Source organism: Lacerta agilis, chromosome 2, assembly GCF_009819535.1.
Source record: "Lacerta agilis isolate rLacAgi1 chromosome 2, rLacAgi1.pri, whole genome shotgun sequence".
Lineage (NCBI taxonomy): Eukaryota > Metazoa > Chordata > Lepidosauria > Squamata > Lacertidae > Lacerta > Lacerta agilis.
Window position 1 is genome coordinate 108,991,151 of NC_046313.1, and position 25,260 is coordinate 109,016,410.

General features: G+C 46.0%; 2 protein-coding genes across 3 annotated transcripts; one reads left to right on the top strand and one right to left on the bottom strand.

Annotated features, from left to right (window-relative positions):
• On the bottom strand, positions 1 to 10,803 carry LOC117042645 (zinc finger protein 271-like). Of its 2 annotated transcripts, none has more exons than XM_033142216.1 (8): positions 10,567 to 10,803; positions 9,814 to 9,884; positions 7,729 to 7,855; positions 6,175 to 6,288; positions 5,317 to 5,442; positions 4,329 to 4,430; positions 3,238 to 3,327; positions 1 to 2,050 (listed from the first exon to the last, which is right to left on the bottom strand). In XM_033142216.1, exons 2-8 carry the CDS (start codon positions 9,832 to 9,834, stop codon positions 96 to 98), a joined length of 2,535 nt encoding a protein of 844 aa, XP_032998107.1. In that variant the 5' UTR covers positions 9,835 to 9,884; positions 10,567 to 10,803; the 3' UTR covers positions 1 to 95. The 2 variants fall into 2 exon arrangements, with proteins under 2 accessions (XP_032998107.1, XP_032998108.1); XM_033142217.1 differs by having other exon boundaries at positions 4 to 2,050; positions 5,317 to 5,439; positions 10,567 to 10,802.
• Positions 10,804 to 14,009: 3,206 nt separating this feature from the next.
• On the top strand, positions 14,010 to 25,260 carry LOC117042693 (zinc finger protein 883-like). Its single transcript, XM_033142296.1, has 7 exons — positions 14,010 to 14,170; positions 17,695 to 17,796; positions 19,867 to 19,962; positions 21,059 to 21,145; positions 22,412 to 22,489; positions 22,985 to 23,086; positions 23,780 to 25,260. Exons 2-7 carry the CDS (start codon positions 17,718 to 17,720, stop codon positions 25,138 to 25,140), a joined length of 1,803 nt encoding a protein of 600 aa, XP_032998187.1. The 5' UTR covers positions 14,010 to 14,170; positions 17,695 to 17,717; the 3' UTR covers positions 25,141 to 25,260.

Consider the following 25,260-nt stretch of genomic DNA (forward strand, 5'->3'; position numbering starts at 1 on the left):
AGAGTTATATATATAATTTCTTTCTATTTAATCATCTTTTACCAACTTCAATTTTCTCTCCCCATATCGCTGCCCCTCCTCCCATATGGATTGCCTTATCTGACATGGATTTTCTCATGTCTCCTCAGGTATGCTTTACTCCGGAAACTCTTATCACAGACGGTGCATTGGTGTGGTTTTTCTCCTGTGTGAATTCTCTCATGATGAATAAGGTTTGACCGGCGATTGAAACTTTTACCGCAGACTGAGCATGTATGTGGTTTCTCTCCTGTGTGGCTTCTCTCATGTGAAGTAAGGCTTGACTTCTGCTTGAAACTCTTCTCACAGACCGAGCATGAATATGGCTTCTCTCCGGTGTGGATTCTCCCATGAATAATCAGGTGCTCCTTACGACTGAAGCTTCTGCTACAGACTGAGCATGTGTACGGTTTTTCCTGCGTGTGGATTTTTTGGTGTTCGGTGTAGCTCGTTCTGTGTTTGAATCTTTTCCCACAGACTGAGCAGGTGTATGGTTTTTCCCCCGTATGAATCCTCTCGTGTATGACCACTTGCGATTTATTACCAAAGCTTTTCCCGCAAACTGAGCACGAATACGGTTTCTCCCCTGTATGGGTTCTCATGTGTCCAAGAAGATTTGCTTTACAGCTGAAGCTTTTGCCACAGACTGAGCACATAAAGGGAGTTTCTCCGGTGTGAATTCTTTCGTGGCTCGTGAGGTTGGATCTTTGCTTGAAACTTTTACCACAGAATGAGCAGGCATAAGGCCTTTCTTCCGTGTGAGTTCTTTCGTGTGAAATAAGATTAGTTCTCCCGCTACAACCTTTCCCACACACTGAACATTTATAGGGTGTCTCTCCAGTATGGACTCGTTCATGTCTAATAAGGCTTACTTTGTGAATGAAGCTTTTACCACAGATAGAGCACGTGCACGTTTTTTCTTGTGTATGAGTTTTTTCATGGCTAAGAAGATTGGATCTTTGGTTGAAGCTTTTCCCGCAGATTGAGCATATATACGACTTTTCTTCATTATGGCTTCTCTCGTGGACAGCCAGGTAACTTTTCCAATTGAAGCTTTTCCCACAGATAGAGCACGAATATGGTTTTTCTCCCGTGTGGGTTCCCTTGTGTCCCAGAAGGCAGTCTTTACGACTGAAACTTTTCCCGCAGATGGAACACTTATACGGGATCTCTCCCGTATGAATTCTTTCATGCTGAAGGAGGCCGGAGCACTGGCTGAAGTTTTTACCACAGACCGGACATGTATATGGTTTCTCTCCCATATGAATTCTCTCATGTCTGATAAGGCTTGCTTTGCGACTAAAGCTTTTCCCACAGACTGAACACGCATATGGTTTCTCTCCTGTGTGGGTGATCTTGTGCGCAACAAGGCCAGAGCTCTGACAGAAGCTTTTACCACACTCAGAGCACTTGTAAGGCTTCTCTCCCGTATGAATTTTCTCATGTCTTATAAGGAGTGCCTTACGACTCAGGTTTTTACCACAGACAGAGCATGGGTATGGCTTTTCCCCTGTATGGGTCCTTTCATGGCTAATAAGATGGGATCTTTGATTGAAGCTTTTTCCGCAGACTGAGCATGTATATGGTTTCTCCCCTGTATGATTTAGCTTGTGTCTGATAAGATGTGATCTCCGAAAGAATCTTTTCCCACAGACTAAGCATGTATATAGTTTCTCTCCTGCATGGCCCTTCCCATGGGTCATCAGGTAATATCTCCAGCCAGATCTCTTATCGTCAACTAGGTATTTATATGGTTCCTCTCCTTTTTTAAGCATTCTCCCAGACTTATGGATTCTCTTCTGGAGTTTGGTTTCATTGATGCCACTTCCCCCACGAGATAAAGTCTTTCCCACTCTCTTTCCAGAGGCATTTCCTTGGTGCCTCTCTGCTTGGCCTTTTTTCACAGAGACCTCGGCCTTCTTTGGATACTTGAAGACTCTCTCCTTGGCAATTCCCATGAATGTCTCACCCGTTGCCACTTGATGAGTGCTTTCCGGTGGGAAGTAGCCTTCCTCTTTCATGTACCCATTGCCTGTTCGGATAAACAGAGAATTGTGATAGCAGTAAGAGATATATTGCCTTAGTTAGTCTCCTGAGGAAAGAAGTCATCAGCCAAAACGTGTGGCAATTCACTGTTTTGTTTACTTGATAAAGATAGGTAATTTGGCTTCCATAAGGGACAACCAGACCAGTGCTGCTTTTATAGAAAAAGAGGTAGCGGAACTCACCATGAACACCTCCCTTGTTTACTTATACAGCGGTACCTCGACTTACGAAATTAATCCGTTCCGAAGGCGCGCTCGTAAGTCGAAATCTTCGTAAGTCGAAGGCGCCATATCGGAACGGGGGGGAAATTCAGAAGTCGAAAAAAGCGCTTTCAAATTTTCGTAAGTTGAGGTATCGTGCCGCCGCTTTCCCTTCGCAAGTTGAAAATTTCGGAAGCGGTGGCCATTTTGTCACTTCCGGAGGTCATCCGGAAGTCGAAAAATACGGAAGTCGAGTTGCTCGGAAGTCGAGGTACCACTGTAATGGCAATGGCGCCCAACTGAGAGGAGCCGGAACCGAGTTCTGGCGAGTTCCAGCTGAAAAAAAGCCCCAAACCTGACCAAGCGGTGATGGTTATGGATATCCTTTCTGTACAGCTTTTCTACACCTTATGTGCAGATCTTTCGAGAGAACCAGAAGGGATCCTCACTTTGATCGATGCTGCCAGTGCAGTTTGACTGGAACTTCCAAGAAAAAAAGGAGGTGGAATTCTCCCCCCAGGGAGGCTCACCTGGTGCCTTCATTATACACCTTTGGGGGCCAGGTGGAAATGTTCCTCTTCAACCAGGCCTTTGGCTGATTGGCACCCGGTGCCCTTTTAAATGTGGGAAGAGGGGGTCATTGGTTTGTTTGTTTTTCTTATTTTTCTTACGTATTCTGTGGTTTTTAATACTGTAATTTTATGCTGCGAATCACCCTGAGATCTATGGATGAAGGGTGACATGCACATTTAATAAACAAAAATAATAATAACAACAATAAAAGGGCATAGCAGATCTTCTCCCCTCTCTGCCTCAGGGCCCTGGCAACCAAAAGGGAAAAGACATGAGGGTGGTATGTCACTTTAGCCTTTTCTTAGTCTCCCAGGCACCTTCTTTTTATTTGGCAAGTGGAGACTAGCTTCCTGCCAAGGTTCTTCCTGTTTCCTGCTGGTGGCACTGTGGTTTGCCTCACCTGAAACAGTTGCCCTTTCCTCAGTTTCTTGGAAATCTTGGGCCCAGGTCTCTCCTTTCAGTTCCAGTTTTATTATTATACCAGGAAATCCTGTTTAGAAGGAAGATCAGAGAAGGTTTTATAATTTTTAAGACTTTTATTTTATTAAGGCTTACAGAGAAAATACAAAACCTAATATCTTCTCCCTTAAAAAAACAAACAAACCAACACTTTTATCTAGATACAATAAAATCACAAAAGGGATTGGGGGGGGGGAGAAAGAAATAGAGAAAGAAAAAGAAAGAAAGTTTAAAAAGTAGAAAAGAGGTTAAAAGAGAAAGATGAGAGAATAAGATATAGAAAATAGAGAACATATAATTCTTCATCTGTCTGCTATATAAAAACAATATTCACTTTGTCCAATCCAATATAACACCCAACAAAGCCACTTTCTATAAACAAACATGATCTTCAATCCTCATTTTCTTTTTCACACAAAAAGTCTTTAAGAGACGTTTCCAAAATTTAAGAAAAGTGCCTTTTCTCTGATCAAACACATCAGCTTCGCCATCTCAGCTAAGTCCGTCAGTTTTAACAACCATTCTTCCATTGTTAGTAATGATGTGTCCTTCCATTTTTGTGCACATAAAAGTCCGGCAGCTGTGATTTTTAAGACTTTTAGATCAGGTATGGTTCCTAGGCCAAGCTCCGTCCAGGATAGTTGTGCTGGCAGGGGCTGAAACATCTGGACAGTTCCAGGTTGCAAGGGACCCAGGAGGGCCTGGTGTGAAAGGGACTGTACCATCCCAGTCTTTATGCAGAAAGTTCTCAGGTACAGTCCCAGTTATCCCCAATAGGTCTGAAAAAGAACCCAGGCTGTGCCCCTGGAGAACTACTGCTGATCGGAGGAGAAAATACTGAGCTGGGCAAAGGGAGTGGGGGAATGGTCTGAGATAGGATCAGGGAGAAGCTTGCTATGTTCCCACAATCGTCTTGTGCACCTGCAGAACAAGAGCGAGGGCCCTGGGGAGAAATGCCCACGTAAACCCTTTAAAATTAAGGATCATCGAGACCTGGTGGTGAACCCCAAATCAGATGAACTGTTACCACACCTGACTGATCTGCAGCAGCATTCGCATTTTCGTCAGCTCCTGGGTGTTCTGGGACGCACGGCTCCTCTTCCTGTTCTTGCTTTATTACGAGGTCAGGAAATCCTGAATCAAAGGGGGTAGGGAAAGGAGAGGTAAAACTAAGTGTTCAGGTGCCAATATTCCAACAGCTTATTTTAGATGTAGAGAAGAAGAATAAGAGGAGGAGGAGGAGGAGGAGGAGGAGGAGGAGGAGGAGGAGTCTGGACTTGCTATCCTGCTTTATCACTTCCCGAAGGAGTCTCAAAGCGGCTAACATTCTCCTTTGCCTTCCTCCCCCACAACAAACGCTCTGTGAGGTGAGTGGGGCTGGGAGACTCCAGAGAAGTGTGACTAGCCCAAGGTCACCCAGCAGCTGCATGTGGAGGAGCGGGGAAGCGAACCCGGTTCACCAGATTACAAGTCTACCACTCTTAACCACTACACCACACTGGCACAACTAGAGAATCAGAATAGAACTGTAGAGTGGGAAGGGACCCTGAGGGTCATCTAGTCCAGCCCCCTGCAATGCAAGGATTTTGTTCAAGAGTTACTTATCATTTGACTTATCAGATCCCTCCCCTGATTTGTAATCTGGTTGTAACCTGCCTAGGGAAGTTCATCTTCCCCCTTCTCAACGGTGTAGCAGAAGGTCATAAAAACTTTCCAATTTGGCCTTCGGAGGATGGATGCTATTGCTATCTTACCATAACTATTTGTGGTCCTCCTCTTCCTGGATTTTTTTTTAAACGCTCACTATTTTATTATTTTTTAGGATGTTTCTTATTGTGGTTGCATTATAATTATTAATTATTATTATTATTATTATTATTATTATTATTATTATTATTACTGGCTTTCATTGGTGTTTGTTCATCTTGCATCCTCTTTATTATATGTATCATGTTAAAGCAACGTACCGTCTAGCCATCCTCTTGGTCCTAATTTCCCTCCTCACCTGATCTGGCAGTACCTGGGAAGGTCTTTTGCCACTGGTGGTCCAGAACCCAAAGCTGCTCCTTTTCCTCCTCCTCTTCTTCTTCTTCTTCTTCTTCTTCTTCTTCTTCTTCCAGCTTTATTATCACATCAGGAATCTCTGCTTCACAGGAAATATGTCAGAAAGAGTATGGTTAAGAGGGACATTTCATAGACAGCGGCAGAACCCAAAACTGTGCTCCAGAGTTTAGCCCAATGTATACAGTGGCGCTGTGGGGTTAAACCACAGAGCCTAGGGCTTGCTGATCAGAAGGTCGGCGGTTCAAATCCCTGCGACGGGGTGAGCTCCCGTTGCTCGGTCCCTGCTCCTGCCCACCGAGCAGTTCAAAAGCACGTCAAAGTACAAGTAGATAAATAGGTACTGCTCCAGCGGGAAAGTAAACGGTGTTTCCGTGTGCTGCTCTGGTTCGCCAGAAGCAGCTTAGTCATGCTGGCCACATGACCCGGAAGCTGTACGCCAGCTCCCTCGGCCATTAATGTGAGATGAACGCCACAACCCCAGAGTTGGACACAACTGGACCTAATGGTCGGGGTCCCTTTACCTTTATACAGTGGTACCTCAGGTTACAAACACCTCGGGTTACAAGCACTTTGTGTTACAGACTCCACTAACCCAGAAGTAGTACCTCAGGTTAAGAACTTTACCTCAGGATGAGAACAGAAATTGCACACCGCCGGTGCAACAGCAGCAGGAGGCCCCATTAGCTAAAGTGGTAACTCAGGTTAAGAACTGTTTCAGATTAAGAACGGACCTCCGGAACGAATTAAGTTTGTAACCAGAGGTACCACTGTACTGGATTCAATATGTATTGGGGTGGTGTCTCAGCTTCCTCACCTGTGTCAGGCTCCAAAATGATCTCCTTTTCCTCCACAATTGGCTGGTCTGGGATCCATGGGTCTTCCTCTTGCTCAAGCTGGGAGATCAAGTTGGGTTTGACAACTCGAAAACCTGCCCAGGGAACAGAAGAAACTCAAGTAATATGTGGGGCTGCCTTCGAAGATGGTTCTGCCCAGAGCATGATAGTCAAGAGCATATAACACCAATTTTGGCGTGACTGCACTGGCTACCATATACTTCCATATAAAAATTGACGAAAAAATAAAGACGAAGAAATTGTGGGGAATTAAGAATTTGAAGTAAGCACAGGGCAAGTTCACTCAACAAGCCTGTATTTAAAGTTTCTATTTTTTTTTCTATTGTTTTTTATGGTGCTGGAGGAGACTCTTGAGAGTCCCATGGACTGCAAGAAGATCAAACCTATCCATTCTCAAGGAAATCGGCCCTGAGTGCTCACTAGAAGGACAGATCCTGAAGTTGAGGCTCCAGTACTTTGGCCACCTCATGAGAAGAGAAGACTCCCTGGAAAAGACCCTGATGTTGGGAAAGATGGAGGGCACAAGGAGAAGGGGACGACAGAGGATGAGATGGTTGGACAGTGTTCTCGAAGCTACCTAACATGAGTTTGGCCAAACTGCGGGAGGCAGTGAAGGATAGGCGTGCCTGGCGTGCTCTGGTCCATGGGGTCACGAAGAGTCGGACACGACTGAACGACTGAACAACAACAACAAATTGTTTTTTATGAACGGTATCTTAATAGATATTTTTTTTCTATTACAGTTTATTATTTTAATGATTAACTTTTACAGTGGTACATCGGGTTACAGACGCTTCAGGTTACAGACGCTTCAGGTTACAGACCCCGCTAACCCAGAAATAGTACCTCGGGTTAAGATGAGAACAGACATTGGGCTGCGGTGGCGTGGCGGCAGCGGGAGGCCCCATTAGCTAAAGTGGTGCTTCAGGTTAAGAACAGTTTCAGGTTAAGAACGGACCTCCGGAACGAATTAAGTACTTAACCTGAGGTACCACTGTATGTGTTTCCCCCCGCCCCAAATTGTTATGATTGAATTTCAAAACATTAACAAATGCAAATAAGAAAAGTAAAAGTAAAAATCCAACAACTAAGAGCTCATTCACCCCCAAAAGATATCTTTTCAGTGTTAGGAACTAACAGTGTACTAATACCAGACACCTTATAATACACTTTGCTTTCTGTGCTACAAGATACAAGTACCTCTCTCCTAGAACAAGTCCCACACTGTCAGAAGTTCCAGTTACAGGTGGGTAGCCGTGCTGGTCTGCCATAGTCGAAACAAAATAGAAAATTATTTCCAGTAGCACCTTAGAGACCAACTGAGTTTGTTCTTGGTATGAGCTTTCGTGTGCATGCACACGAAAGCTCATACCAAGAACAAACTCAGTAATTTTCTATTTTGTTTCGACTGTCAGAAGTGTGTGTGGAAATGAATTTCTGAATGAAATAAAGGGGTGGAGGGGAGGGAAGAGCATTACATTTCCTATCAAAAGTTGAGAAAAAAGGGCACTTACCTAAAGAGGCCACATGCCCATAATTTTCCTGCATGACATCCCAGTACAAAGCCTTTTCATGTGTATCCAATAAAGCCCACTCACTCTCTGTGAAATACACAGCCACATCCTCAAAAGCCACACAGCCCTGGAAAGAAAGGAAATAGCAACATTTAAGGAAAGTGTGATGCAAATACCGTATTTTCCCGTGTATAAGACTAGTTTTTTCCCTTAAAAAATAATGTCAAAAATTAGGAGGCGTCTTATACACGGGGCCATCTCCCCACGCCATTTTCTTAAATATGAGTCCCCCAAAATAGAGAGCGTCTTATACATAGGGGCATCTTATAGACAGAAAAATACGGTACTGAGTTCCCTGTTGCTACAGATAACTATGACTTGGGATGCTTCTGGGCTAAGGTTACCAGATTCCCCCCCCCCCCCAATGAATCCGGGGACACTTTTCAACTTCCTACTAAATTGATGAATTTTGTCAGGAAACTGATTTGTAAATCCAGGGACTGTCCCCCGGGAAACAGGGACATCTGGTAACCTTATTCTGGGCAGCTGCTATTTGTGCATGGGATCCAATCACATACAGTCGTACCCTGGATCTCAAATGCCTTGGTTGCCGAACAAATGGACTCCCGAAGGATCGAAACCCAGAAGTGAGCGTTCCTGTTTTTGAACGATTTTCAGAAGCCGAATGTCAGGCACGGCTTCAGCGGCTTACGATTGGCTGCAAGCAGCCAATCGGAAGCCACACTTTGGTTTCTGAACGTTTTGGAAGTCGAACGGACTTCCGGAACGAATTCCGTTCAACTTCCAAGGTATGACTGTACTGGTAAATTCAGATTAAGCAATTATAGCTGATTGGCAGGTCCTGCACAGAGACCCGGCTTCCCCCACCCAAAAGAACAGATGTTTTGTAATAAGGAAAAGGATGGGGGAAATACTGGAAAGTGTGGGATAACACTTGCTTTGATGCCATAAATGTGTGAATGCTCATTAAATAGCCCACATCGTCTAATCTTGCAAACAAATCAGGATGCATGCGCTTACTAAACAGGTTGTCTGGAAGCAACAAGGGCTGTTTGGTTTTTGTGATTTCTGCCACTTCTGCTTTAAATTGTACACCATGCTGAAAGTCCTTTTGCAGAAGGGCAAGCTTATAAATTGCCTAAATAAAAACAGCCAGGCAAACTATGTCCAATGGCCGATATCCATGGTTAGTCGCACTCACAGGAGACTACCTGATATAGATGGATGAATTCACTGACTTCTGCCCTCAAGATTGACTTAGTTGGGTTTCACCCATTTCCTCTGTAATGCTTATAACAACCCTTTAAACTAAGCTTAAGAAGAAGACAGACCACGGGATGTTGTTTTTTTAGGCCACTGAACAGCATTCAAGTAGATATCAGCATGGCAGACCTACAACCAGGTCTCCTACAATTTTTTTAAAATGAGTGTTGTTACCAATTTGGATCAGGATGGCAGTGCTGGGGGAAGGTGGGATTAACCCCTTAATGCCATTGTCCTAATTAATATCACCCTCTCTCCCAAAGTTACCCTCAGGGCAGAAACATTGGAACTCCCTCCCTCTGCACCAGAGTCCTTTATTTGGCATGGGGGTGTGTGTATGCTTTGGCTGCTATTCTCTCCCCCCCCCCCCATACACACACACCCAAAAAAAAATCCAGCACAAGAATCTGTCTATGAACTGCCCAAATCACATTTAGCTCAGCCCTATCCTGAGATTTGAATTGGGGCTTTTCTTTCCAGCTCTTGGTTCAAACTTCTATTACTTGATCTCCAACACTTTACTGTGATCTTGGGCACTAAGTCAAGTCAACACTGATTCATTGATTGATTGGTTTTGCAGGAAGTGGGTACCAATTGCTGTCCCATCCTAGGCATACCTGGGGCCAGTCCTACTTCTGCATCCATTCTGATTGTACGAGATGCTTTGGAATTTGCCAAGGAATTGACGATTTCCCCTCTCAACTCAGCCAGAAGAGAGGAATCTGGGCCCTGAGCTCTTGTTTCTCAATACAGGACTTGCCCCTCTCCCAGGTATCCCACACTCAGCCCCAACCCCCCTACCTGAGGCATCTCTGTGTCCATCGCAGCTTCCGCTTCTTCCTTCAGAGGGCGGCCGGCCAGGTGGGGATGACCTGGAAAAATGACAAGGTTACATGGGGCTGTGCCCTACATAGATATAAAAGTATCAACCCAAATGGATGGTGGGAAAAGTGAGGTGGTCATATTGTAACAGGGATCTTGCAACGGATGATACGAGTCAAGCTTGAGTCCACAGAGGAAGGCTAAAAACAACAACGGTCTTAAGGCCAGGGATTCCGTTCCAAGGCTGTTGGTATTTTGAACCATGGCAGTTGGGAGCAGTTAAGGAGGCAGACCGCGGTGTGTGTGTGTGTGTGTTCAGGCCAAGGATATATGGAGTGAGCAGCTATACGTAGGCCTCTATGCATGTGCAAAGCGCTTTTCTTTCTTTAGTTGCTGAGCAGTCTAGCACCAACTTAAAAAAACTGAACACCAGTCAAGGTTTCTTCAGGGTTGGCAGCCCCTGCCTTAGAGCACGGGCTCGGGAATAATAATACACACGCACACACCATACCACACCACACCACACATCTATCACGTGCCTCCAGTCTAGTCCAAAGTGGAAAAAATATAAATGCAGAGGAGGACATTAAAAACCCTTTGAGATCAGCTTTGAGACAGAAGCCTCAGGGAATTATTTTTCCAATGCACAAATTTACAATATTGAGGGTGTCTAGATATGTGGATCTCCCCTCCCCCCCTCCACCACACTTCACCCCCTTTTCCCTCTCTCACCAGCAGATCACTCCCTGCTCAGCTGCATCCCTGACCAGCCGTTCCCCCTTTTCCGTTTCCCCCTCCCTCCCCTGTCTTGTTGAATCTCTTTCTTCCTCCTTCCTACATCTGCAGTTCCTGCCCTTCTCGGCTTTATGCCTTCCAGGAGGGTTTATATATATATATTATTATTATGCGGGCTGATGTTTTGGAAGTGCCCCTTTTGATGTTGCACCGCTTTTCCTTCTGCCTGCCTGCCTGTGTTGACCTATGCGCCTGCTTTTCCGCTTCCCACCATGTGACTGAGGCCAAACCAGATCCCTGGCAGTGCAAATCCATCTTCTGTGCTATGTGCTCAAATGGAGTGCCTGTCTGTCAGGCACGTTAGCCCTCTCGTTCTCTTTCAGCTCAGTGGCAAAGCCCATGCTAGGCACACATGCATTTATTTCAGTTACGAGTGGCTTCCCATGAAATATCCTGAAGCAATTAATGATTTTTTAAAAAAAAAAAAAAACATACGGGTACGTTTTATCCATGCATTCATTTCATTTATGGACTGCTTCCTATATTGCATCTCAAAGCGATTTCACAAGTCCATTAAAAACATATTTTAAAGTATTACATATTTAAAATAATTGCATTTTTTTTTAAAAAAAATCATTACATCTATAATGACAATTAAAAACCAAAAGATCAACAATCAAATCAAATCAAATCAAACTTTATTCACGTAGCCAACAGGCCATTGCGACTAAAAATACAGATAAAACAGATAAAAATACTGGAGAAAGACCAGTCGGGTACACAAATATATAAAAATACTGATAAATCATATGAAACCCCCAGGCTAAAAGGCCGTTCAAAGGTGGCCTCGTTCGAGTTGTCTGTCAAATTGTGGCCCTTAGTCTCATTGCCCTCTCAATAAATCTGGCGACCTTCTCTGTTGTCTGGATGTTCTGGTCCGCTAACAAATAAAACATTGCGGCCACTGATGAGCGACCTGGGATGGAAAGTAGGAGGGGAATAATGATCAACAATAAAGAAGTGTGCATGCACACGAAAGCTCATACCAAGTACAAACTCAGTTGGTCTCTAAGGTGCTACTGGAAAGAATTTTCTATTTTGTTTCAGCATTTAATAGGTAAAGTGAAAAGGTAAAGGACCACCTCATGAGAAGAGAAGACTGCCTAGAAAAGACCCTGATGTTGGGAAAGATAGAGGGCACAAGGAGAAGGGGACGGCAGAGGATGAGATGGTTGGACAGTGTTCTCGAAGCGACTAGCATGAGTTTGGCCAAACTGCGGGAGGCAGTGAAAGATAGGCGTGCCTGGCGTGCTCTGGTCCATGGGGTCACGAAGAGTCGGACACGACTGAACGACTGAACAACAACAAAGGACAGCTAGAAGGTTAAGTCCAGTCAAAGGAGACTATGGGGTTGCAGCACTCATCTCACTTTCAGGCAGAGGGAGCCGGCATTTGTCCACAGACAGCTTTCTGGTTCATGTGGCCAGCATGACTAAACCGCTTGTGGCGCAATGGGACACCGTGATGGAAACCAGAGCGTGCGGAAATGGTGTGCGTTCGAATTGCTAGGTTGGCAGAAGCTGGGACAGAGCAACAGGAGCTCATCCCATTGTGTGTATTCGAACCGCTGACCTTCTGATCAGCAAGTCCAAGAGGATCAGTGGTTTAGACCACAGTGTCACCCGCTCCCTTATATAATATATGGATACATATGGATAGCTCAGTTGGTTAGAGCATGGTGCCGATAGTGCCAAGTTTACAAGTTCGATCCCTGTCTGGGACAGCTGCATATTCCTGCATTGCAGGGGGTTGGACTAGATGATCCTCAGGGTCCCTTCAAACTTTACAATGCTACGATTCTGTGATATAGATGAATAACATGGAACAATGCAAACACATAAACAATGGGCATCAGTTACCAGGTACAAAGCAAAATGCAGTTGTGATGTGCATAAGGCAGAAAATAATAGGGTTCATCCTCCAAGAAGCTCAAAGAAAGCCTGGATTCCACCCCACTGCCTCTCATTTTTTAAAATCTATTTTTTATTTAATCTATTTTTATCCTGCCAAGTCAGGATTCAAGGCGGCTTACAACATCAGTTATAAAATACAGAATAACAACAAACTGGTTAAAAACAATGCTTAAAATGCATCACGGTATATCTAAAACCAGCAATTAAAATATAATTTGAACGGACAGCGGCCCCCGTCATCAGCATCCTCTGTGCCTTAGTTTCCAAATGCATATATTCTACATATATTTGTCATAGTTAGGCCAAGAAATGGAGCAGGAAGGGCCGAGGAGAAAAAGATCAGCAACTCAATCCTGCGTGCTAGTACTACAAAGACTCGCGGAGTTCAGTGGTTTACTCTCGAGTAAAGCGCGCAAAATATTCAGGGCGCGTGCAGCCGCGAAACCCAGCCCTGTGCATTTGCCAGGGAGCAAACCGTCAACTCCAGAGTTAAGGGGTTTAGAATCACGGAGTGTTGGAATCCGAGAATAATAGAATTGTAGAGTCGGAAGGGACCCCAAGGGTCCTCTAGTCCAACCCCCTGCAACGCAGGAATCACAACTAAATCATCCATGGCTGATGGCCATGATCCAACCTCTGCTTAAATGCCTCCAAGGGACCAGAGCATGCCAGGCACGCCTATCCTTCACTGCCTCTCGCAGTTTGGCCAAACTCATGTTAGTAGCTTCGAGAACACTGTCCAACCATCTCATCCTCTGTCGTCCCCTTCTCCTTGTGCCCTCCATCTTTCCCAACATCAGGGTCTTTTCCATGGAATCTTCTCTTCTCATTGAGGTGGCCAAAGTACTGGAGCCTCAACTTCAGGATCTGCCCTTCTAGTGAGCACTCAGGGCTGATTTCTTTAAGAATGGATAGGTTTGATCTTCTTGCAGTCCATGGGACTCTCAAGAGTCTCCTCCAGCACCATAATTCAAAAGCATCAATTCTTCGGCGATCAGTTTTACCTACTTCAGAGTAAACCTTCATATATGATTGGGGGTGGGCTTTAACAAACTAACAAACAAAAAATAACTGCAAAGCCGCCGCCGCCGCCTCCCCCCGCAGGCAATGAATTCAAGCAGCCCCAAGGAATCAATTGCCAAGCGCATCCACCCTCGCTCCATCCATGCGCTCAGGTAGCCAAGTGGGAGGATATATTTTTTATTGCAGGGCTGCCTTGCAAGAGGGTTTGTGTGTGTGTCCCCCGCTCCCCTCCTCTTGGCTTTGCTTCGATCACATGGTGGGAAGCGGAAAACAAAGAGCAAAGCCGCCAGCTCTCCCCATTGAGCGTCCTGGTGGAGGAGGAGAAAGGGGAATACAGTAGAAATAATATTTTTTTAAAAAGACCGATTCGCTTTTAAGCGCGCGCGGGCGCGCACAAACAACCGTGATGGTGATCGAGGAGACGTCGTAGCGCAATCCCTGGCGCAATCCCGAGAGAAAGAGAAAAGAGAGGGATCGGTTGAAAAGTCACTGAGGATCCCGCTTCTTGAAGGATTCCTGGTGGTGTGAGGGTGTCTTTCAAGCCGGGAAGAGAAGGGAGAGCAGAGAGCCCGAGGATCCTTTGAGCCCGGGAAGCGAACCTAAGCGTAAGTGGTGCAACGCCTCCCCTAAGCAAAGGTGCCACACAATTGTAAAACGGTGTTGTGGAGTGGTTAGAGGGCTGGATTAGGAGCGAGGAGACCTAGATTCAAATTCCCACTCAAGACATGAAGTCAGGCTTTGGGCAGCCCCTTCTCTAAGACTGGCCTACCTTGCAGGGTTGTTGAGAGGAGGAATTGGGGACGAGGAGGCAATGTCGCCCGCCTTGAGCTCCTTGCAGGAGAGCAAGATTAGAGACGCGATAAGTAAATAATAGGGCATTATTTATGCCCTCTTCAGTAGGATTTGTGTTGAGGATTACAGCCATTCCCACGCATTGAAATATTATCCACCTTATCTCATTTTCCATCGTTTCTGTTCTTCTCTTCGGCACACGTATGCAAACTTTGATCTCTCTTCTGGGTGGAATTTTTTTAAAACAACCTTTCAAGCTCTCACTACTTATTAATTTTTTAAAAAATTCCTATCTTTTATTTCATTAATTTTTTAATTGAATTTTTATGCTGCCCTTCGCTGATAGATCTCGGGGCGGTTCACAACATCAAAATACAAAGGGGGAAAAATCATGTTAACGTAAAAGGCAGCTAGTCAAATTAAAATGCAACATATATTGAAATTATATTACAAATTTCAACTAAAAAAACAAACAAACAAATTGGAAAACGTCCAGCACTAAACGTTTTAAAAACAACTCAGGGCCATGTACAGGGCTTTAGTAAATAGACGGGTAGTAATAATAAAAAAACAGCAGCATGTGGAAAGTCTGGTAATATTTGGGAAAGTCGTTTCACAATTGGCATGCCATAGCAGGACCAAAACAAGTGCCATAATAAGAAGAGGCATCTAGCTGGCCATTGTGAGAGCAGAATGCTGGATTGTTGGTCTGATCCAGCAGGCTCTCTTATGTTCTTCCGTTCTTGTATAGAAACCAGCTGTATTCCTTCCTGCAGCTTGCAAAGGTCGAAATCTCTCTCCTCAGCGCTGTTTTCCCCCCACCCACCCAATCTTTCCCCTAATCAGAAGCCCCTGATAGGGACAGTACAGCGAATTATAGGAGTGGAGAACGCCAAGACTTCCTCAGCTGCCCACTGAGAGACAGGTGCACAGAGAACGTGTCATTATAGATAAATAGAACAGTTGTTCAGGGATCTCCTTCAATGCTTCTGCTTAAAATCATTTCACCAGAGTAATCATGTGGCTGTTGGATCAACAAAAGCTATTGAGCTCAGTAGAGCTCCATTGGCAGCTGGTATCCATGTGATAGGGTGAAAGGCAGGGAGACGAACACTAGGTGGAGCCCTAGCCCCTGAGAAGGCGGAGCTGGCAGTGCCCCCTTTGTGCTAATGGACCAGCCTCCCTTTCTAATAAGTGTGCTTTTAGTATTTTTTTTTTTATTAAATTTTATTATACAGCAAAATCATACACATAACTCAACAGAATACATAACAATTTCAAAACACACACAGAAAGGAAACACACACACCTCTATATACAACCCGTACATAATTTAACAATATTAAAAGAATAATCCTAAAAAGAGGGTCAAAGGACAAACGAAAAAGGATAAAAAAAGAGTGGGATTAGGAGGGAATGGGAAAAAGGAAGGGGGGGAGGAAGAAAGAAAAAAAAAGGGGAAGAAGCAAAAGGGGAAAGGGAAAAAAGAAAAGAAAAGGAGTAAAAAAACTACATTAATTTTACAACTTACAACACTAATACAATATACAATATACAAATACATAAATTGGACTTCCGTTCGTGCTCTTTGTTTCTTTATCTTAACCTTTTTTTTTTTCTCACACAGGTCTTGTTACATCCAGTCTAGTCTTCTATTTCTTTCTAATGATATGTTGATATTCAGTACCTACGCAGATTTCACCTTCCTATTGCCAGGAGATTTTGATGTTACTGTACTGGTTTAAATAATCAATAAAAACTTCCCATTCTTTTTGTGTTTTTTGTTTGAATTGACCTCTCATTCTTCCCGTCATTGCCGCTAACTGCATATATTCTGTCATTAAAGCTTGCCAATCACATATTGTGGGGATACTCTCTCCCTTCCAGTTTCTCGCTAAAAGAATTCTGGCCGCTGTGAGGGCATACATTGTTAATGATCTTTTTTCTGTCTTAATTTCTGGAGGTAGTATTCCCAGGAGAAAGGTTTCTGGCTTTTTCTTTATAGAGATTTTCAGAAGTTTTTTTAATTCATTATGAACCTTTCCCCAGTACTCCTTAACTTTCTCACATTCCCACCACATGTGGAAGTACGTTCCCAAACTACTTTTACATTTCCAACACAGGGGCGACTGATTTTTAAACATTTTTGATAATTTGACTGGGCTATAGTGCCACCTGTATATCATTTTCATGACATTTTCCCTTAGATTAATACAGGCTGTAAATCTGATGTCATCTTTCCATAGTTTCTCCCATTGCGTCATGAGAATATTGTGCCCAATATCTTGAGCCCACTTTATCATGGCACTTTTTACCAGTTCTTCTTTGGTTTCCCATTCTAGTATCAGATCGTACATTTTGGAAATGTATTTTCCTTTAGATTGAATTAACTGCGCCTCAAATTTAGATGTTTTATTGGCTATTCCCTCCTTTTTATCTGTCTTGAACCTTTCATTTAACTGGAAGTACTGTAACCATCCTGTCAGTTGATTACTTATCTCTTTGTACTCTTTTAATACAATATTTCCATTCTCCTCCTTTATTAATGTTCTATATCTTGCCCATTTGCCCTGCATATTCTTCCTCCTCACTGTGATTGTTTCTATTGGCGATGTCCATAATGGGATTTTTGGCTCCAGCATCCATCTATGTTTTGTCCAGATTTTAAACAGGGACTTTCTTATAATGTGGTTCAAGAAACCTTTATGGGCGCTTACCTTCCCGTATAACAGGTAGGAGTGCCACCCAAAGCGGTTATCAAACCCCTCCAAATCTAATGTTTCGGGATTTTCCAGATCTATCCAATCTTTTAACCATGTTAAGGCAGCAGCTGTATGATATATCTCTAATGTGCTTTTAGTATTGACATCTCAGGGACCGAATTATTAGCTGAAGAACCTTGAGGTTTTGAGATGCAGAACCTCTCATTAACTCCCGTGGGGCAGGGAGAAAAGCGGGCCTTGAGTTTTTCCACTGTGCTACCTGCTCGGGTTTTTGGCCGCTGCTAAAAAGATCTGGACCAGCACCAGGAAGGGAGCTGACAGTCCTCTATAGGAGCCATTGAACATTTTCTGCCTTTATGTGTCTGCCATTCTCTATTCTTCTTAGGAACATAGGAAGTACGAAGTCAGACCATCTAGCTCAATATTGTCTACACTGACTGGCAGCAGCTTTCCATGGTTTCAGGCAGGGAGAATTCTCTCCCAACCCTACCTGGATATACCAGAGGGGTTTGAGCCTCTGGTATTTGAGCAGAAACTAGTCAACATCCCCCCCCCCTCGGCCACGGTCTTCTCCATCCTTACACTTTCTCCTTATGTCTTTCTCTTGGTTTCAGGGTGTCCTAAGGTGACACTGAAAATGGAGGAAGAAAAACAAGATGAGGAAGACCTCCCGGCAGCCCGTCCCCAGGGCTCTGAGGAAAGCAAGATCTTGCCAGGTGACTGGCTAGGTGTGGCATGGATTTGGTTGATACAGGTTACCTAGGGAACATTGGCCCCCCCAGACCAAATTTGAAACACCAGGCCTTCCCATTTGACTACAAGGTTGTTTCCCCCTAAATTGTGCCCATCTGCCCCATACCGGATGTCCTATGGGGCTCGCAGAGATGTGGATAGTTGGGCTGCTCTCAAATCCTATCCCTGCAGGAAGCAGGATTGAACTGCCTGTGCACCCATGGGTGCCTAGGGAGTTTCAATCCTGCTTGGTCACGCAATCTTCCTATCAGATGAATGGTGGGTGGGTGCCAGTCCCATCTCATATGTGATACACATAGCCTACACACAGAAAGCATTCAGGAATGGAAAATTCTGTTTATTTTTATTTATTTATTTATTGAATTTATACACTGCTCTATACCCACAGGCCTCAGGGTGGATCATGCTGATTGTCAGCCGAGATCATATTAGGCCAGTTAGATTCCTGCAAATAACTGTTCCAGCCCTACAGATAATTTCAGGACCTCAGCAATTTAGGCTCAGTGCATGAAGCTTTATGACAACGTGTGTTTATTCCTGACCTGTTTTGTATCATAGAATTGTAGAGTTGTTGGAAGGGACTCCGAGTGTTATCTGGTCCAACCCCCTGCAGTACAGGAATCTCAACTAAAATATCCATGACCGATGGCCATTTTAATGTGGTATTCAGTTTGAATATGAATGTGGTTTTGTTCATTTTTTATTAGTTCACACTAGCAATGAAACTATACAGAGAGCCTCACACTTTCTGATTCTGAGGGTCTTCCCCCACCCACTGCTACGAGAATTTATTTTCTTCTTGTAGTCGCGGAGAAAGAAAGCCAACTCATTAAGATTCTTCATCATGATCATTCATTCATTCATCCCTTAAAAGTTATCTATAATCTGCCTTTCGCCCAAAAGTCCCAGGGCAAGGAATGTTATACCGCCCAAAGCAAACATTTGTAAACCGAAAGGTTGAAACAGTGTAGGAAAAAACAAAATACAGAATCCGCTTACAATAAAACCAGCAGCAGCGACAGAAATTCAGGCGCCTCATCTTACCCACCCACCCCAAAATCCTGAGAACAGAGATACATCCAGAGGAGGGCAACCAAAATGGTCAAAGGCCTGGAAACGATGCCTTCTGAGAAACGGCTTAGGGAGCTGGGTATGTTTAGCCTGGAGAAGAGAAGGTTAAGGGGTGATATGATAGCCATGTTCAAATATATCAAAGGATGTCATCTAGAGGAGGGAGAAAGGTTGTTTTCTGCTGCTCCAGAGAAGCGGACATGGAGCAATGGATTCAAGCTACAAGAAAGAAGATTCCACCTAAACATTAGGAAGAACTTCCTGATAGGAAGAGCTGTTCGACAGTGGAATTTGCTGCCAAGGATTGTGGTGGAGTCTCCTTCTTTGGAGGTCTTTAAGCAGAGGCTTGACAGCCATCTGTCAGGAATGCTTTGATGGTGTTTCCTGCTTGGCAGGGGGTTGGACTGGATGGCCCTTGTGGTCTCTTCCAACTCTATGATTCTATGATCTTCACCTGCTCATGAAACGACACCAATGTTGTGGTTAGGTATGCCTCAGAGAGATTGGTGCTCCAATGGCAAGAGAAGGCCCTGCACATGGGACTCCATCCCACAAGTGCCATTAGGTGTGTGGGCCACCAGCAGACCTTCTTCTCACTAATGATCTTAATATGTGGGCAGCTCAGAATGGGAGGAGGCAGAGAAACCAGCAGACAGACATTCACTGCCTGCCACTCATGACTGAACCATCCTCCTGTGCCAGTATGGTGTAGTGGTTAAGAGCGGTAGACTCGTAATCTGGGGAACTGGGTTCGCGTCTCCGCTCCTCCACATGCAACTGCTGGGTGACCTTGGGCTAGTCACACTTCTTTGAAGTCTCTCAGCCCCACTCACCTCACAGAGTGTTTGTTGTGGGGGAGGAAGGGAAAGGAGAATGTTAGCCGCTTTGAGACTCCTTCGGGTAGTGAAAAGCGGGATATCAAATCCAAACTCTTCTTCTTCTGATGTTTTTCTCTTGATCAGAGTTCCCTGACGTGAGGATAAAGGAAGAGGAGGAAGCTTGGGCCCTGAATCATCAGACTTCTGAGGAAAACAAGACTTCCCCAACTGCCCAGTCAGGTGAAAGATCTAATCAAGAAACTGGGACCCATTTAGCTAGGGTTGCCATATTGTGGTACCTCGGTTTCCGAACGTCTCCGTTGACGAACATTTCGGTTTTCGAACGCCGTAAACCCGGAAGTAAATGCTTCAGTTTTCAAACACACCTCGGAAGTCGAACATGCCACGCGGCTTCCGCTGAGTGCAGGATCCTGAGGCCTAGCTGTCGGCTGTTGAGTTTTTGGTTTTCGAATGTTTCAGAACTCAAATGGTTTTCCAGAATGGATTACGTTCGAAAACTGAGGTACCACTGTATTTCAGAGAGTGAAAATTCGGACCTTTTCTTTGGCAAAGTTGTTGAGGTTGTTTTTTTATTATTATTTTCGGCCAAAGTTGTTGTGCAATATCTCAAAAATGAAATTTGGCAAAATCTAGGCTTTTGACATGGGTTGCCATATGTCCGGATTTTCCCAGACATTTCAGAGATTTCCACTTCCAACAGCTGTATTCCAGCTATGTCTGGGACATTCCAGGTGTTTGGCAACCCTAATTTCATCATCCTTTGTGGGCAGGCCTCTTCCTGATTTTCCCAGCATTCCAGTGGGGTGGCCATATTCACCTCTGGCAGCAAAAAAACAACAACAAAGCGTTTTGTGGCTCCTGGAATGATGAAAGATTTGTTGTGGCATAAGCTCTTGTGGATCGAGCCCCCCCCCCCCCGGCACAACGACTCCAAATGCACAGCCAGCAGGCTGTGGGGCTTCCCACAAGACCCTTCACACACTTTGGAGGTACACGTGGAGGTTAAAATGAACACCCCTCTGGTGCATTTCACATTATTCCCTACTTTCCGGCTGATTATGTCAGCGTCTTCTGCACTTTAGCAGGAATTTCAGTTTTCCAGCCCGAGTTGGATTCCTGGATTTTATTGAGGAGGAGAGAAGGCTTGGGTTCTGTGGCAAAAAGGGGGGAAGAAAATGAGGCTCAAGGCCACACCGCTGGTGAGGTAATGGAGGAGCCACCTCATTTGAAAGCTGTTATGTATTGAGGGAGGTGAGAGGAAATTTTCCACAGAAAACTAGCTGGCACTCACTGTTGCCTTCCCTGTATTGATCAGGATTCCCTGAAGTACTGGTAAAGATGGAAGACGAACCTGATAGTGAAGGCCTGGAGGAAAACAAGGCTGTTGGAGCTTCTTGCTCAGGTGAGGGGTGGATTCCCCTAAGATGCACAGGTGACCAGAAGCAGCTGTACAAGTGGGCTGGACCCACAACACCAGCACCTCAGCAAGTGTGAGGTGGCAGGGAGGTTGGTGCGGTGTGGACCCATAGGAACACCGGATTTGCTCTGCCGCTGCCTTCACACACCCCTCCCTCTACCGGTGACTTACTCTGAATCAGTGGCACGCTTCTCTTCTATTGATCATCCCCAGGTTTCGCACATTCTCCCCAACTTTGAAACACCTAAGATTTGAATGTTTCGGGAAGAAAGCCTTAGTAAGGTCGGCTTTGGCATTTGAAAGCCTTGATGTGTAGCTTTGGTCCTTAGAGAGGAGGATAGCACAGGGGCAGAAACGGACACGCACACCCGCCAATGATTCTGTAGTCTTGGAATGTTCTGGAACCCAGGATGATGCCCCATAGCGTCCTTTGTGTCTGCAGCCCCATTGTGTCTGTGATTCCAAAGTAATCTTGTCTGCTGAGATGGGCACCTCTTCTCCCCTCACAGAGGCTATTATTCAACCGATAAATTAAATTTATATACTGTACTGCTCTTTGTCTGAAGATTTTGAAGCAGTTCAAAAGATAAAAATACTGGATAGAAGCACAAAAAAAAAAATAAGCCCCTCGCCACTCCCACAAACACATTTAAAGGCTGTAGAATATTAATCAGCCAAAGGCCTGGCTAAAGAGGAACATTTTGGCCTGGTGCCTAAAGATATAAAGGTGCCAGGCGAGCCTCCCTGGGGAGAGCATTCCACAAATGGGGAGCCACTTTAGAAAAGGCCCGTTCTCGTGTTGACACCCTCTGGACCTCTGAGGAGGCACACGGAAGAAGGGCCTCAGAGGATGAACGCAGAGTCTGAGTCGGTTTATATGGGGAGAGATGGTCCTTGAGGTATTGCAGTTCTGAACTGTTTAATAGAGGCTGTCAGAACCGGCTGCCCTGTGAAGGAAGAGAGTGTCTGAATGCAAGGCTATGTCTAAGAGGGAAAACAGAGGCAGCCGGCAACAGCAGAACCACCTGGGCAGGGTGGTGGTATGTGTCTTACAATAATTGTTGCCCAATATTGCCTTTTTTTCCTCCTCCCTCCCAATCCCATTTCCTTTTGTGCCATGTCTTATGGAACACAAACCCAAGGTCCTATTTTCGGCTGAAGTGCAGGATTAAATCCTTAAAAGAAAAGAATATGATTTGTCCGGAATATGTGTCTTTCTGGAGATCCTCTTAGATCTCTTTCCTCCCTCAGGGCTTCCTGCGGTGACTGTGAAGGTGGAAGAAGAAGAGGAGGAGCCCTGGGAGTCAGATCATCAAGGCTGTGAGGAAGGTAAGGCCTTCCCAAGAGAGGGAAGAGCCTGGCTGTGAGATGACCCCCCACACACACCTCCTCTCGCAGAGTGGTGAGAGACTCAGGGTGGACAAAAGGAGGAGGCCCTTCTTCACAGAGCACAAATTATGACGTTCACAACCCTTCAGGTGTGATGGCTGCCAACTGAGCTGGCTTTTAAAAGGGGATCAGTCAAATCCGGCTAGTGATTAATAAGGCTGTCAATTGCACCTAAGCACGATGGTGATAGACTACTGCCTGAGTCAGTGCCAGTACCTCTGACCCTATCAAGTTACGACTGGGGTGGTCCAGAGGGTGCCCTCCAGATGCAGTTAAGACTACAACTCCCATCATTCCTGACTGTCGGCCATGCTGGCTGAGGCTGATGGGAGTTGGAGTCCAGCAACTTATGCAGGGCCCCCCCCCACACACACAAACACTGGCAGTCCTTGAGCCAGAATTTCAACACCTGATCTTCTCCTTCTGCTCCTCCAGGATTTACTGGTGTGGTAATAAAGGTGGAACCAGAAGAGGAGCCCTGGCTCTCCAGTCTCCAGACATCTCAGAGAAGTGCGGCTGTCTCAGGAGTCCAGCCAGGTGAGGGATTCAGTGATGGATGTAACGACTTCTTGGAGCGCTTCAAAGCCATCAAAGTGGTGTGCAAGAGCAAAACACGAACACACAAAAAGACCCAAAAAAGTATAAAAACAATAAAGCCACCCTCACAAATTCTAAAAACAGCAAAATAGTTTTAATTGGGTATGTTCCATAGCTAACTGAGTCACCCCTCAGGGAAACCCTTCTTAAAACAAAAATGTCTTCAGTCAGCACCTAAACATCACAATACTAGATGCCTGGAATGTACCTTTCCCTGCTGGGCTGTATGCACGCACCTGGAGACTGTGCCTGCATGGAAATGTCCTCTGCTCATCCCTGTTCAATCCCCTCCTGGTTCTGGGAGGCAGAGGTGCAGGAGAAGGTGGAGAAGCACCCGCCCCCTCACTTTCCTCCTGACCTGCCTCTTCCTCTTCTTCCAATCCATCCTGGGCTCCATGCCTCCAGCTCTGAGGCTTCTCCTGCCTCTATAACTCTTGCCTCCTGACCGGAATAGTTCCCCACAAATCACTGGCCCCCACTCCTGTGTCAGGCTCCAGCCCCGCTTCCCCCGGCACACACTTGTCAGCATCTTGCCAGTCCCTGCCAGGAACTCGTAATCAATACATTAAGGAGAACGATCATTTGCGCGGGAATTGACGTGCGGTTTCCTGATTTCCCTGTTGCTTCCGACAGGCAATGGCTATGCCAAAGAAGAGGAGGATTTTCTGCCTGGGAGTGTGAAGCACGTGGAGCCCACGAGGGCACCATCCTTTACGATGGCCAGAGGGAGCGTTTTCCGGAGAGCCAATCAGTACAGAGCAGAAAGGCCGCAGGGGAGCCAGGCAGGGAAGAGAGTTTGCAAGAAGCCCTACAAATGCTCCAACTACGGGAAGGCCTTCGTCTGGAGGAAATACTTCCTCGCCCAGGAGCGAGGCCACGCGGGAGAGAAACCGTACGCGTGCTCGCATTGCGGGAAAACCTTCAACGGCCGCTCGTACCTCCTCGCTCACGAGAGAACCCACACAGGGGAGAAGCCCCACAAGTGCTCGCTCTGCGGGAAGAGCTTCAATGTTAGGTCCTACCTCATCGCTCACTGGAGAACCCACACGGGGGAGAAGCCCCACATTTGCTCGTTCTGCGGAAAGCGCTTTAGCGGGAGGTCCAACCTCAACCGGCACCAGAGGAGCCACACGGGGGAGAAGCCTTACACCTGCTCCGCGTGCGGCAGGGGCTTCAGCCACAAAGCGCACATGATCCGCCACGAGAGGATCCACACGGGCGAGAAGCCCTACAAGTGCTCGCGGTGCCCAAAGAGCTTCAGCCAGAGCTCCACCCTCATCTCCCACGAGAGGACGCACACGGAGAAGCCCTACAAGTGCTCCCACTGCGAGAAGAGCTTCGGCCAGAGCGCCAAGCTGGCCGCGCACGAGAGGAGCCACACGGGCGAAAAGCCGTACGAGTGCCCGGCTTGCGGGAAGGGCTTCAACCACCGCTCGGACTACGTCATCCACGAGAGGACCCACACGGGCGACAAGCCATACGCCTGCGCCATCTGCGGGAAAGGGTTCAGCGGGAGGTCCAACCTTACCAGGCACGAGAGGAGCCACACCGGGGAGAAGCCGTACCTCTGTTCGGTGTGCGGGAAGGGCTTCTGCCACAAGGCCCACCTCCTCCGCCACGAGAAGATCCACACGGGGGAAAAGCCCTACAAGTGCCCCAGCTGCGGCGAGAGCTTCAAGCACAGGACGGACCTCATTGGCCACCAGAGGAGCCACTCGGGGGTCAAGCAGTACACCTGCACGGCCTGCGGCAAGAGCTTCAGCGGGAAGTCGAACCTTAACAGGCACAAGAGAAGCCACACGGGAGAGAAGCCCTACACCTGCCTGGTCTGCGGCAGGAGCTTCAGCCACAAAGCACACCTGATTAGGCACGAGAGGATCCACACCGGGGAGAAGCCCTACAAGTGCTCACACTGCATGAAAAGCTTCAATCAGAGTTCTACCCTTACTGCTCACGAGAGAACCCACACGGCAGGGAGGCCGTACAAAAGCTGAGCTCGGACACTGCAGGCGTCTGTCCCGGAGTACAGATCCTAACGGGATTGTGAAGTGATGTGTGCGTGATGTGCTTTTAAAGTTTGTGTGTCGCCTGAGTCAACTTTCAGGCAAAGAGGA